The sequence below is a fragment of the Lolium rigidum genome, chromosome 7 (genome assembly GCF_022539505.1).
Source record: "Lolium rigidum isolate FL_2022 chromosome 7, APGP_CSIRO_Lrig_0.1, whole genome shotgun sequence".
NCBI lineage: Eukaryota > Viridiplantae > Streptophyta > Magnoliopsida > Poales > Poaceae > Lolium > Lolium rigidum.
In genome coordinates, this window is record NC_061514.1 from 57112045 (window position 1) to 57126650 (window position 14606).

The window sequence follows — 14606 nt, forward strand, 5'->3', positions numbered from 1 at the left end:
GCTGAGGTACCCCTGTAAATCCAGGGGCACAACAAAACACGGCAGTAGATATTTCGGGAGGGAAACTAAAACCGATATTCCAAGCGGGACCTTGCTAGTTTTTACTCAGCACTGTAAACAACTCGGTACCCCACAACGAGACACAAAAATGCTCTCTCACTTATTCGTTATGCTTTTTTTATTCAGCTGACACTTATTCATCATGCAGTTTGTTGTGAGGCTGACGGCAGACATCATTCAAACTTTTGAAAGATGCCACCCAGAGTTTAAGTACTCAGAGGCGCTAAACCCAAAGCGCTTTCTAACGCATCCTTCGACCCCAGTCCACAATAATGGAGCCGATAATAAATACTGGGACCTTATATTGTTTGTCAACCAGGAATTGCTCAACGAGACATCAAACCGAAGGTAAATGCTTTCTCAGGCTTGGTGTTCGATATGCCCATTTGCTTTGTTTCGTCTTCCAGTCCATATTTTCGGTGGTTGTACTGTTATCGGACAAATTAGCGGACTGAATTATTCTCCCAGAATCAATCATATGAAATTGGCATTATGCATCATGATTAGTGATCAATAAACAGATATATCAGAGTACTCAGAGTTTATACTTATACCCATTTAAGGTAGATGAACTGGCATTTCCAATTTTGATGACACGCCAGAAGTTCAGTTAATAAATCAGCACATTGTCTCACCATTTCCTGTTCTGAGTCAGGAAAGCTGAAGCTGAGCATGACTAGCATATCATTGAACTGTAACTCTTTCTCATTTTGGTACTCAGATTTATTGTCAAGGAAATGCTTGGTCAAGGCACGTTTGGCCAAGTTGTGAAATGCTGGGACACCGAAACTAATGACTATGTTGCTGTGAAGGTTATAAAAAACCAGCCTGCATTTTATCAGCAGGCGATCGTGGAGGTTTCACTCTTAAGAACGGTATTGACAGTTTATTAGGAACTTCCACATTTTTCTTTATATATTCCATAGCTCACCATTATAATTATGTATATCTTTGCAGCTAAATCAGAAATTTGATCCTGATGATCAGCACAACATTGTCAGAATGCTAGATTATCTCACATTCCAAAATCATCTGTGTATTGCCTTTGAAATGCTTGGTCAAAACCTGTGAGTTAACTTATTCAGAACTTATTCACTAGTAGGTTCACTCCTTTTTACCTTTGTTTAGACTGCACTATAAACTTCAACATTATAGGTATGAGCTGTTAAAAAGGAATCATTTAAGAGGTCTGAAAGTGAAATATGTACAAGCCTTCTCAAAACAGGTATGGTCTCATTCTATATTTCCCATTAACTAGTGACTTGTACTTGTTACCTGATCTGGTGTTATGTTTTCAGATATTGGATGCCATGATTGTGATGAGAGATGGTGGCATCATTCACTGTGATCTAAAACCGGAAAATATCCTCTTAGCCCCAACGTGAGTAGCCTCTATCAGTATTGAATTTTTCAATATTAGATATTCGGTGCTATTTTCCCAGGCAAACTGGCTTGATGGTTGTACGATGAATTTACAGTGCCAAGACAGCTGCAGCAGTGAAAGTTATCGATTTTGGATCAGCATGCATGGAGGGTAAAACTGTGTACTCATACATTCAGGTTTTTTTTTTGGAGCTTCTCTAACACCATTTCTCATTTTTTTCTTATTTAAGTAGTGATGGTTATTTTAAAATAAGACCTCGATCCTTTCTTTTTTGCTAGAGCCGCTATTACAGGTCTCCAGAAGTTCTGCTCGGCTATCCGTATCCTATATATACATGGGAAGTTGTTGCATATCATTCACCATAAGCATATTGCGCACCATTTTCGTTAATGCACTTCTTTGATGAAGTGTATCCTTTTTTTCCTTTCCAAATTATGTGGACCTTAACAGTGACAGGTATACTACTGCAATAGATATGTGGTCACTCGGTTGCATAGTTGCTGAACTGTTTATAGGGCTACCGCTATTTCCTGGAGCATCAGAATATGATGTGCTTAAGCGTATGCTAAAGATTCTCGGGTAAGTCCTGTACCTATAATTTATCTTCTAGTTGTATCAAGTACATGTCAGCATGCTAAATCAGATGCCTTGATTGGGTTAAAAAAGCTGTTAATCCTGCACTTCTTTAGCTCCTCTGATCACCATATTATAATGATTGTATTCTTTTTCTGTTGTTCCTTCGAATAAACTTTTTAGGGGGCAACCACCAGATGACTTGCTAAGGGGAGCTAAAAATACTGGTAGATTTTTTAAACCTCTTGGAAACATTAATCCGGGTATCAGGTCACACGAAAGCCCTAGCACTGCATACAGAATGTTAAGTGAAGAGGAGGTTGAGGGGGTAAGTTTCTTGATATTTCACAAGAAACATCTATTTCTGTTGTATTCTAGACTGTCTTATTCCACTGCCTCATTATCTATACCAAATATTAGAGGGGGACAACAAGACCGATATTAGGGAAATGGTACTTCCCTCAGCAAAGGTTGGACCAGCTAATATTTACCTATCCTTGGGACAATACAGAATTGTCAGGTTAGTCTTTTTGTTGCCTCTTTAGTTCTTTGATGAATAAGATTCTGGTTCAGCTCTTGTTTTAGAATAGGCTAAGACCATTACCATGTGTACTTGTTGATACTCCCCCCAGTTTGCAAAACCATGTCGCTCTTCAACCTCCGTCAAACTCTTGAGACATTGACTACCATTATCTGTATAATCAGATTTTGAAAATAGTATTTATTTTTTCTCAAAAGTAATTTGGGAATATTATAGTTTTGTCGGCCTTCATGAATATTGCCGTAGAATTTTCCATATATGAGCTAATGCTGGTGTCATTTTGAGTTGTAATTTCACATTTTTCTTTCAAAGCATTGTATTTTGATCTTATAAGGATATCTTGTTATAGTTGGGCGTTGCTATGGTAGCTCCTTACTATGGATTGTTGAGTATAGACATCAATTGAGTATTTGCTTCAATTTGGGATTTGCATTTTTTGTAAGAAAATCACACTTATAATCATAATAATGAAACGACTAGCTTGAATCTGAACAATTGAGCTCTTAGAATACTACAACTTGCAACTTTGATATTATGTTCTCAGGTGTTGCATTTTGATTCAGAAACAGAAAAGGCAGATCGCTCGGTATTAGTTGATTTCTTGAGGGGACTTCTTGAATTCGATCCAAATAAGCGATGGTCGCCATTTCAGGTATTCTCATGCTAGTTGTGCAATTATATTGCCTTGTCCTTTGTTGTAAAGTTCGAGCCTTCATGTTAAATATACTCTTATCTCATTCGAGTCTACATGAAGTTAAGTTGATGAATCATCATTTTTTTATCAGAATATATGTTTTGACTAGGTTTGCACTTATGAACACAAAATCATTCTTCGTAGATACAAGTTTGTGATCTCAAATTATTCAGATCCATATAGAAGGACTTATTTGTACTAAATCCTGTTTCAGGCGTCTGGCCATCCATTCATTACAGGCGAACCTTTCACTGGTCCATATAAGCCTGTCTCTGAGACTCCAAGAATTGTGAGTTTAGTTTTATTTCAAGTGTCTTAACTTCGTCCTTCTTAAAGAAGGAAATGAAATTACACTAGATGATATGCTTTTGCTTTTGGATTAAAATTATCTTAGGAGGAGTAACAAGTATATGCAGTTGCTTCATAAAAATAAGATTACTCAGTGACAATAAACTTATTACTATGTCTTGATTTTTTTTTGGTATATTCCCTTTTTGGGGATAATGAACCGTGGTCCACAGATAATTAACACAGTTTCCTCTCTCTCCCTTATACACTAATAGACACACCTTTCAATAGGTAAAATGCTATCCTTTGTACAGGAGAGTGTTATTCTGCAGGACGAGTATTTGATTGCCTTGTGCATCGCTTGGTAGATATAAGATAGCTTTGTAGCTTTATTAAAGCATGGTTTAATTTGAGATTTTGAACACATTCATTTAGTCATTTTTTTCTCTCAAACCTATCTTGTTTTCGGTTTGTCTTGTAGCCTGTTGCTCATGCTGCAGCAGTTGATCACAATCCAGGAGGAGGGCACTGGTTAGCTGCAGGTCTTTCTCCTGCAGATCTTTCTCCCCAGGTGATACTCGTGTGCTGCTCCTGAGTTGAATTGCAGGATTAATAATCTTATATCGTCTTTTTATTCACCCCTCTAACTGAAATGTCCTGTGTTTTGATAAATAATTAGATTGGAAGTGCGAACAGATGTCTACCTCCTAATAACCCCTATCATCCAAGAATGCCCTTTTCTTATGGGAGTAGTTATGGAAGCTTTGGTAGCCATGGCAGCTATGCTGGCAATGCAGGTCCTGCTAGCAGCTATGGAAGCTATGGTGATGTTAATAATGTCAACATGTATTACTCACCAGTAGGTCCTTCTGGGTTTCCACATGTTGGCTCTAGTCCAGATATCAGACTGAGACCTCGTATCTCATATGATAGAGGCATTCGGTTAAGCCCTGGAGGTATGGGGCCTATGTCCCTTGGTACCAGTCCATCTCAGTTTACCCCACCAAACTACCAGATGCACATCCCAGCTAATTCTACTGGGAAGCATGGTTCTGGTTCTCCTGCGAGTGGAAGCATTCATGGCTCTCCATTGGGAAAAGCTGCAGCAGTAGGCCAGTACAGCAACAGGAAGAACATGCCGATGCCGCCACATGAATTTGCATCTCAGCATGGACAAGGACGACATGGGGATGGTGTCAGTTTTAGTCACTCTGATGCCTATATTCGTGGACATGCTGGCTACTCTCAGCACTCCTTACCTAGTTCTGGTCATTCTAGTTGGAGACCGCAAATAGCTTCTGGGAGTGGATTTCCCTTGGAGGCTTCTTCTAGTCATGGGTCTTCCCGAGCATTCCATTCACACAATGTGCCACCTTTGCCCTCATTTGACATTATACCAGATACATCAGCTCCATCAACACAAGATCCTTCTGACTGGGATCCTGATTATAGGTAAAGGAAATGTGTGCTGAAGTTGCTTCCTGTAAAGATAGCCTGAATATTAACGTTTACGCCGTTCGATTTTGCAGCGAGGAGTCACTATTGCAAGAAGACAATTCATTGTCAGCTGATTTAACCAGCAGTCTCCATCTTAGGGACACAACTGGTCAGCTGGGCGGATCTGCCAGATCAACCCGTGTCCAAAGCCACAACTTTGCAAGCTCAAACCCTCTACCGACAGGCCAAAGGTATCACATTCTACCTTCTGATAAGTTTTCCTTGAAACAAGAACCCACCTGACAGAATATTTTGAGATGCCCTTCTTAGTTGCTTTGCTTCAAGAGATTTGTTTTTTCCTGTTTGAGACTAGGACACGACAAAACCACCTCATATATCTGCTCCTTCATAAAGTTATGCCAAGTAAATTACTTCTGTTTTGCTTCTCAGCTACAGAGGGGATCAACAACTCCCCTCATCCTCACTTGGAAGGGGCACTCGCCCTACTGTTCCAATCATCTATGGTGGTTACACACCCCCGAATTATGCTCAGCAAAGTCTGCGCGGTCGCCATGGACATCAATTTCTTCAACCGAGATACAGTCAGGCAACCACTAACAGTCACATGCGACCACCAATGGGGAGTCATCAAAGTGGGCAGCCGGCATGGCCTCCTCCCTATGGCGTGGGTGAGGGAATGCCCTGGGGTAATTTTACTCACTCTTTTAGCAGATTGGAGAAACACCTTTTTTTTTTGGTATCATTAACCATGCTGTCCCAATTTGCAGGAGGAACAGGTGTGCATTCGTTTACGACAGGCGGTTTACCCTCGTCCCTTCCAAGGAAAGACTATGGGAGCATAGTTTAGTGTGGACTCAGAGGACTGCCATTCATTGCCAGGATAAATTATTTGTACGGGTGGAATCGACTCTGGCTATTGATTTTTCTTTCCTGCAATGTTGTATTTGCATTGCCCAATTGGGTCCTCCATTGTCAAGACAGTTGAGAACTCTTATGATATATAATACAATCGGTCGTTACAGCATTGTCTGTGTTCACCTACTGCAACTTTTGGATCCTCGGGAGCCCAGGGTCACGGCTGCCTAGTCACTAAGATTTTCACAGATTATATATTTTTTATAACTGTGCGCTGTTCACCTTGTTTCAATGCATTGTCTTATTGATCGTGTACAGTTACTGTCTGGAGCCTTGGATTTTTTGCTTGACACGTGGAACTCCATGTAGTTGAAGTTCCCTTCTCAGACATGTAATAGATGTAGTCGATGTTCCATGGTTCTGTTTGTAATGCGAAAACTCTCAGAAGTCGTTTGGAAGCCAGGCTTTCATTTCATATGTAGCATTTTAAAATGAATATATGTATTCATTTTATTTACATTGTAATTCAAGAAATGGATTCTTGTTTGGTTGGCACATGAATTGCAAATGATAGTAGAATTTAATACTATTGAATTTGTAAATGGTTTCCATAGAGAAAGGCGAACAACAGGTCTTAGCTCGGAATTGTGTTTACCCATGATGTTATTTTGCTGGATTTTCGAAATAAAATGATGGCCTAATTATGTGGTAACCAAACAACCCACCTATAAAATGATGGCCTAATTTTAGAATTCCAGGCAAATAATTTTAGAATTTCAGGCTCAAATGATGGATAGCAAACAACTTCTCATTGATATTTCTTCGAACTTCTGAGGCTTTGTTTGAAATTCCAGTTTTTTGTCTCGACACCCTGAACATAACTGTCGAAACTGGGCCGTAGCGCGGGGAAGAAACGCTAAAGCCCCGTCACGACCGCCCGCCGCGCCGCCGCTGCTCGCTTGCTCGTTTCCCCTCTACCCCTACCCCGCCTCTCCGCAGATGGCGAAGTCCGGCTACACGCGCCCGCCGCCCATCGCCGAGGACACCGCTCCCAGCGCCATCCTGTTCGTGGCCAACTGCGGGCCGGCGGTGGGGCTGACTCACGACGACGTCGCCGCGGCCTTCGGTGCCTTCGGGGAGGTCGAGGGGGTCAGCGCCGCCGACGACAGCGGCGCGCGCGTCATCGTCCGGTTCCGCGAGCCCGCCGCCGCGGGGGCCGCGATGGCCGCGCTCCACGGGCGCCCCTGCGGCCGCCTCGCCGGCCGCGTGCTGCACATACGCTACTCGGTGCCGGCCCCCGCGCCCAAGGCCCCGGCCGGCGCCTCCCTTCCGGTGGCCCTGTCGTCGTCCGAGCTCGGTATCCCGGGCATTCACTTGGTCGAGGAGTTCGTCACTGCCGCAGAGGAACAGGTGGGTGAATTGGAGTACTGCACTCCTCTCTGCTGGTTGTCTTTCGTTAGCGCCTATCTTTGGTTTGAGTAGCATTTGTGATTTTGCTCCTTTTGCAGGAACTTCTTGCCGCTGTGGATAGCAGGCCGTGGAAAAGATTGGCCAAAAGACGAGTTCAGCACTATGGTTATGAGTTTCTGTACGAAGTAAGTTTAATCTTGTAAGTATATGAGTATGCATATGGTGCTTTACTCAATTCCGTATATCTCCTTTAGCAACTCATGAGTTTTTTTTAGTACAATTTGATCCAGAGTACCATGGTTCTTTCCTGAATACAAAGTAAAAATAATGACAATGCGCCTATCCAAAATGTGAATTGCACAATGCCTTCATATTTTACGCTCTGTAGCAGCTGTGGTCACCTTCCACGGTCCCCTTAATACTGACAGTGCCATTTTGACACTGGCAACTCTTGTTTAGTCGCAATCTTTGTGATTTGTATCTTCTTCGCCAGTCCTTACCTTTAGTCATCAAATCTTGATCACATATTTACATTGTAACAAGGAATTGTTGACTTTTCAGACGAGGAATGTTGATTCGAAGCAGTTCCTGGGTGAATTGCCATCTTTTGTTACGAAAATCCTTGACAAAATTGTGACATTCCCTGGCGAGAAGAGCTGTACTACTAAACTGGTCGATCAATTAACAGTAAGTCATGTACCTAGGATTGTTTGTTTTAGTTCAAATTGAAAGTGGGATCGGCGGCATGCAGGCGGGATCCTCTGCGGCCGGAGGGGTACATCTGTGTATCTGTCGAGAGTCCGATGCTGCAGAGGGAGAGGAGGCCGTTTGCTTTGGATGCTGGAGCAGTGGGCTCGTTGGCTGTGGGCTCGGTTGAGGCAAGTGAGGAGGGGGCCTGCAGCGTGGAGTATACGGGGCCCAATTCCCAGATGCAGCTAGTCCCTAGAGACTTGGGCCACCATTTGGAGAAGGCTTCTGAGCCTGTTCTGTCGGATGATGAGGGCGAATCCGAGGAGGTCCGGCCCATGATGGAGGTCCCGCCAGCGCCAGCGACGGTGGTGGAGACGTGTCAGGACGAGAGTGGAGAGCTGGCTCGGGTCAAGAGTTTCTGTGCATCGATCCTCAAAACCCTAGCGCCACCCTTGTTGAGTGAGTTCGAGAGGACCACCGGGCTGAGGGCGGATGCTGAGCCTTTCACGCCGAAGAGGGTGACACGGAGATCGATGGCGGCTAAGGTGGGTACGCAAGGCAAGCTCGCATCGGCGGCAGAGAGCACGCTTCTCAAGGCTTTGGGGTTCTGTCCGGAGAACCTTGCAGTTAGCGATGAGGACCTGAGGCGCTTCAAGGAGTTCTTTGACTCGCCGGTTAGGGAGGCTCACTTGAGAGTGCTTGCGGCCATCTTTGGCAAGGAGCTACCCACGAGCTTCGAGAGGGAGGTGCCCTGCTTGAGGGCGCAGCCGGTGCAGTAGTGCATCGAGGTTTGGAGGGAGTCACCCATGTTTGTCTTATGGATTGTATGATGGAGATTCTGTGCTGGAACGTTCGTGGTCTGAATGATCCAGCTAAGCGAGATGCGGTGCGTGAGTTTGTAGCTAGTCTTAGGGTCACCATAGTGTGCTTGCAGGAGACCAAGCTTGATGTAATTGATGATTTTCTAGTTATGCAATGTTTGGGGCCATCGTTTGATGGTTATGTGTATGTGCCAGCTGTTGAGACGAGAGGAGGGATCCTCCTTGCTTGGAAAAAGTCTTGTGTGGATATTGAGAGCACGAGTCTTGACCCCTATGCGATCACGGGGGAAGTCATCCCTCGTGATAATAATAGATGGTGGATCACCACCGTCTATGGCCCCCAATCCCATGAGGATAAGTTGAGTTTTTTGCGTGAGCTAGCGGAGAGGAGGAGCCTTTGCCCAGGGCCATGGCTGCTTCTTGGAGACTTTAACATGATTATGTATGCGGAGGAGAAAAGCAACAATCGCCTTGATAGAGCCATGATGGCGAGGTTCCGACATTTCGTCCAGGAGCATGAGATTAAGGATCTCTACTTACATGGTAGAAGATTCACTTGGAGCAACGAGAGAGAGGAGCCAACTCTTACACGGATAGATCGAGCTATTGCTTCGGTGGACTGGGATCTTATGCACCCAGATGCCTTCCTGCAGGCTCTTTCTTCTTCGGTTTCGGATCACGCTCCGATCCATCTCTCGTTGAGTGCGGCTTGTAAGCCTAAGAGGAGATTTAAATTTGAGGCCTTTTGGCTTAACCTGGAGGGTTTTGAGGAGGCGCTTAAGGAGGCCTGGAAGTGCGACCCTAGTATTGTGGACCCTTTTAGACGGTTGGATGCCCTCTTCCGCAACGCGGCAGAGTTTCTCCAAGCTTGGAGGGAGAGGAAGGTTGGGAACATTAAGCGGAGGATGGCTATGGCAAACACCCTGATCTTGAGGTTTGATGTGGCGCAAGAGTCGAGAGCCCTTTCACAGGCCGAAGGTTGGCTTAGGAGAACGCTGAAGCTCGCGGTTCTAGGGATGGCGTCCCTAGAGCGCACCATGGCTCGGCAAAGATCTCGAGTTCGTTGGCTCCAAGAGGGTGATGCAAACACCAAGCTATTCCATGCGGTCGCCAATGGAAGGAGAGCGAAGAACTTCATTGCCGCGGTTAGAGTTGGGGAGGAGTTGGTGACGGAGCAGGAGAGGAAGAATGAGGTTTTCACCGAGGCTTATGAGAACCTTCTGGGGACCATCCTGAATAGAGAGCACACTTTAGACCTAGAGGCCCTAGACATGCCTGTGGCGGATCTGGAGGAGTTGGACGCCTTGTTCACTGAGGAGGAGGTATGGAAGACGATACGTGAGATGCCGAGTGATAGAGCGCCAGGACCGGATGGCTTTACGGGAGCTTTTTACCAGAGGGCTTGGCCAATCATTAAGCATGACATCATGGCCGGTCTCTTGAAACTTGGAGTGGGAGACGGAAGAGGTTTTGCCAGACTGAATCGAGCTTTAATCACCTTGATCCCTAAGAGGCCGGAGGCGCTGGAGATCAAAGACTATAGGCCCATCAGCCTTGTCCATAGCTTCGCAAAGCTCTTTTCTAAGATCATTGCGAATCGACTCCGCCCCAGATTGGGCGAGTTGGTGAGTATGAACCAGTCCGCGTTCATCAAGCGCCGGAGCTTGCATGATAATTTTGTGCTCGTGAGACAAGTGGCTAGGAAGATCAACACTAGGAGACATACGGGGGTGCTCCTCAAGATTGACATTGCGCGTGCTTTCGACTCTATCTCTTGGAGTTTCTGTTTGAGGTGTTGAGGAGAATGGGTTTTGGTGAGAGATACTTGAAGTGGCTCGTGGCTGCTACTCTATACCTCCAACACAAAGGTGATGGTGAACGGAGTTCCGGGAGGGCGTTTCTTTCATCGGAGAGGCTTGAGACAAGGGGACCCCACATCCCCCATGCTTTTTGTGGCGGCTATGGAGGCCCTGACCAGGATGGTTGTTAAGGCGGTGGAGGCAGGTTTATTTGGAGGTTTGGCCTCTATCTCCCCCTTACAGAGGATTTCCGTGTACGCGGACGATGTGGTTCTTTTCCTCAAGCCGATACAGGGGGAGCTATGGGCCACGAGACACATCTTGAGTCTTTTTGGTGAGGCGTCAGGGCTCCATGTGAACTTTCGAAAAACTATCGCCACGGCTGATTCGTGGATCTCATGAGGAGGAGGAGAGGACGGCCGGGATCCCGGGATGTGAGCTGGCGGCCTTCCCAATCGGATACTTGGGGCTTCGGCTCGCACTCCGGCCCCTCGCCAAGGCGGAGTGGCAACCACTTCTTGACCAAGTCACCAAGAGCGTCCCAGGGTGGCAGAGGGGACTCATTAGCAGAGAAGGCAGGCTTGTCCTTATAAGCTCGGTGGTGGCGGCGAGAGCGGTCCACCAAATGGTGGTTGCGGAGGCACCGACCTGGATGTTGGAAGAGATAAACAAGTGGATGAGGGCCTTTTTCTGGGCCGGTAAGGAGGACGTGCATGGTGGACAGTGTCTAGTGGCATGGAGGAGCATCTGTAAACCCAAGGAGCTCGGCGGGTTGGGGATCAAGGAGTTGAGGCTACAGGGCCTCGCCCTTAGAGTGAGATGGTTATGGCTTAGACGCACTGACCCGGAGAGGCCTTGGCAGGGCCTACCTGGGCTTAAGGACCCGGATGCAGAAGGGGTCTTTCAGAGCCTAGCAAAGTTTACGGTGGGAGACGGACGTCTCACCTACTTCTGGAGGGACAGATGGATCGGAGGTTACACAGCGGAAGAGTTGGCACCGGAGGTTTTTGCCAGGGTTCCTACAAGGAGGAGGAACTCTCGCCTGGTGGCGGAGGCTCTGCAGGAGGACGTGTGGATTGATGACATTCATGGGGAGATGACTGTTGACCTTTGGATGCAATGCCTAAATCTGTGGGAGGCTGTCGAAGAGGTGGAGAAAGACAGCACGAGACCTGATAGCATCACCTGGAAAGGTGTGGAATCAGGAACCTACACGGCAAGGGGCACCTATAAGATGTTGTGTCAGGGAGGCATTCGCTGGGCCATGAGTAAGCCGGTGTGGGGTTCCTTTGCCCCCATGAAGTGCAAGGTTTTTGCTTGGCTGACCTTGAGATATAGGCTTTGGACCTCGGACAGGAGAGCGAGACATGGGCTCCAGGAACATCCAGATTTGTGTTACATATGTCTACAAGAGGAGGACAACGTTGATCACATCTTCACCCTTTGCCCCTATGCCAGACAGGTGTGGTACAGAGTCCTCAGGAGCGCGAACCTACGGATTGGGGATCCTGGGGTCACGGGGAACCTGCAACGATGGTGGACGGAGGCCCGTAAGCGGGTGAGGAGGTTCGACAGGAAGCGTTTTGACACCATGGTCATCTGCACGGCTTGGACGCTCTGGAAACAGAGGAACGCTAGGGCTTTTGGGAATGAAAGGGAGCAGAAAACGGTAGAACAGGTCCTAGTGCAGGTGAGTGATGTTTTCCACCTCTGGGAGAGGGCTAAGAGAGGAGGGAGGCTAGGTGCAACGAGAGAGTAGGCCTAGGCGGAGGGAGGTGGTGTGCGTGTGTGTGTCAGCACTCCTGTGCTTTCTTGTAAAACTTTTGCTTCTCCTTCTATAAAGATAAGGCACGCGTTTTGCGTGCTCTCGAAAAAAAAAAAAAAAAAGTTCAAATTGAAAGTGACAACTTTAGCTGAAATTTACTCTGTTGTCGGTTTGGTCCAAGGTGTAATTGCGGACTGTATTTCTTACCTATCTATCACTAGCAGCATTAGCTCTTGAAATCCAATGGTATAATTAACCCGCTCATGTTAACAGGTAAACGAATATCCTTGTGGTGTAGGTTTATCTCCACATATAGACACACACTCGGCATTCGAAGAAATGATCTTCAGCCTTTCTTTGGCTGGGCCTTGCATTATGGAGTTTAGACAATATCCTAAAGGCAGTTGGCGTGCTCCAAGTATGGTCAGTGGAACTGATGAAACTAGCATCCAAGATCCACAATGCATTAGGAAAGCTGTCTTCCTTCCTCCTCGGTCGATGTTACTGATGTCTGGAGAAGGCCGATATGCTTGGCATCACTATATACCACACCATAAGGTATCTGGCATTTAAGTTAATGTTTTGCTCCTGCTCTGAACACAACAATTCATACACAATAGTACGACTATTAACTGGTATTTTTTGCAAACTTTGAACAGTTAAGATGTCTTGCTCCTACTCTAAATATACCATTTTCACATACAATAATTTGACTTTTTACATAAATTGATTAGTACAGTAGCTTCAGTTTTGCTTTGTTCGGCAGACTGTATGTGTTGGATAAAGTACCTAGTCCACTTTGGCAATTCTTCCGCTGTATCTAGTACCAAAATGCGACATAGTATAGTAGTTGAATGCAATCTCTTTTCTTGTAGATTGATGATGTGGCTGGTCAAGTCATTAAAAGAAGTTTGCGGCGGGTTTCTTTCACATTCCGAAAGGTCAGCTCTCAATTGGACACTCGTTTCACTGAACAGTTTAGAATTTTATGGCATCCTAGTATTCATATTATATGGTTCTTGGGTTTGCAAGTACCCGTCTGGCTGCAGTTATAAGAGTACCTTATCTGGGTTGACATTTCAGGTGAGGATGGGCCTTTGTGATTGTGAATATGGGCAATTTTGTGATTCTCAGAGTAAGTAAGATATCAAGATTGGCTTAAAGCTAAAATTTTGGACATCGGCTGCTAAATCATTGGCGAACCCACTATAACTTATCACAGGATGGTGGTCTTGTTGGTGTTCTTTGATAGTATAATCCCACCAACTAAGGGAAGTCAGCTGAAGCAATAGAGTGTTGAGCAAACTAGTGGATAGCTACTGCAACTTCATACATTGTAGCAGACTAATTTTGGGTCTGACATTCTCGAATGAGCATGTAGTTTGCCACTGGTACCCGATTTAAACAATTGAGAGATATTTTTATATTATTTAGATGATAACAGATCATCATTGATTGTCAAATTGTTGATGTTATTGTGGAATTCAATTGTATTAGTCTTTCACTGCTGGGGTCATTTCTTGCTGGTTGTTTCATCTGAACTTGAGTGCGGTCATGTCCTCTGAGATTTCAGTGTCTGTTGCTGGTTTTCTTGAGTGAAGGACTGAAGGTGCTAATGTTTTGTTGAGAAAAGGCGCTACTGATCCTATGCTTCTGGTTGTACGCAATTTCAAATATTTTATTACAAAATGCAGAAAAGAAAAAACATGCAAACCTTTACATTGGGTAATCATCTGATCCTAATTTGTCATGCATATTTGTAGTGCAGAAGAGAATCAAGAGATATTTGCATAATCATATTTCCTGTATAAATGTGTCATAGTTTGTCATAGTTTTCTTTAAGTTGAGACTTTACATTGAGGTTTACAGCTCCTGTCACCAGTAACTAGTATTAAGAAGAAAAAAATTGATGTACACTTCAGTCAAGGTCGCATACCCACATGCCAGTCTTAGAATTAACACTGTCAAAACATGATGCTACACTGTCTGTGACATGGATAACTTGTCAATGTTCAGTAGTCACTGTAAGGTTACAGCTTGGCCACCTGCAAGGCTGCAATTGGTTCTGCACTTCTGCATCCAGCACATCATGGTCTGGATCCCAGCCTCTTGTTTCGTTTCTCTTGGATGCATATATTGTTGTCCCGCTGCACATGTTTACCTTTTGTAGGGTGAGAAATCTTTCCTTCCATCCAGTCAAAAAATCCAAAGGAGCTGCACGAATTCTGGGAGAAGTCATGCTAGAGCAGATAACAGGAAATTGAATCC

At 45.3% G+C, this 14606-nt stretch overlaps 2 protein-coding genes across 3 annotated transcripts; both read left to right on the forward strand.

The window, feature by feature from the left end:
* Positions 1–208: 208 nt before the first annotated feature.
* Positions 209–6022, forward strand: LOC124669514 (dual specificity protein kinase YAK1 homolog; the record flags this gene model as incomplete). Of its 2 annotated transcripts, none has more annotated exon segments than XM_047206121.1 (17): positions 209–408; positions 782–935; positions 1018–1127; positions 1216–1285; positions 1359–1441; positions 1539–1620; positions 1723–1763; positions 1901–2023; positions 2201–2345; positions 2438–2537; positions 3122–3210; positions 3467–3541; positions 4022–4111; positions 4220–4992; positions 5070–5228; positions 5428–5684; positions 5766–6022. In XM_047206121.1, coding segments are annotated over 17 exon segments (2631 nt in total), but the record flags the coding sequence as incomplete, so codon positions are not given.
* Positions 6023–6852: 830 nt separating this feature from the next.
* Positions 6853–13496, forward strand: LOC124671387 (alkylated DNA repair protein ALKBH8 homolog). Its single transcript, XM_047207763.1, has 6 exons — positions 6853–7263; positions 7362–7448; positions 7825–7950; positions 12612–12896; positions 13214–13279; positions 13422–13496. Exons 1-6 carry the CDS (start codon positions 6853–6855, stop codon positions 13479–13481), a joined length of 1035 nt encoding a protein of 344 aa, XP_047063719.1. The 3' UTR covers positions 13482–13496.
* Positions 13497–14606: the final 1110 nt, after the last annotated feature.

Excerpts from the sequence above, each read along its gene's own strand:
- LOC124671387 (XM_047207763.1), top strand. The coding sequence starts at position 6,853 with ATGGCGAAGTCCGGCTACACGCGCCCGCCGCCCATCGCCGAGGACACC. Across the intron at positions 7,951-12,611 it reads AACTGGTCGATCAATTAACA|GTAAACGAATATCCTTGTGG; the intron begins GTAAGTCATGTA and ends TCATGTTAACAG. Across the intron at positions 12,897-13,213 it reads ACTATATACCACACCATAAG|ATTGATGATGTGGCTGGTCA; the intron begins GTATCTGGCATT and ends CTTTTCTTGTAG.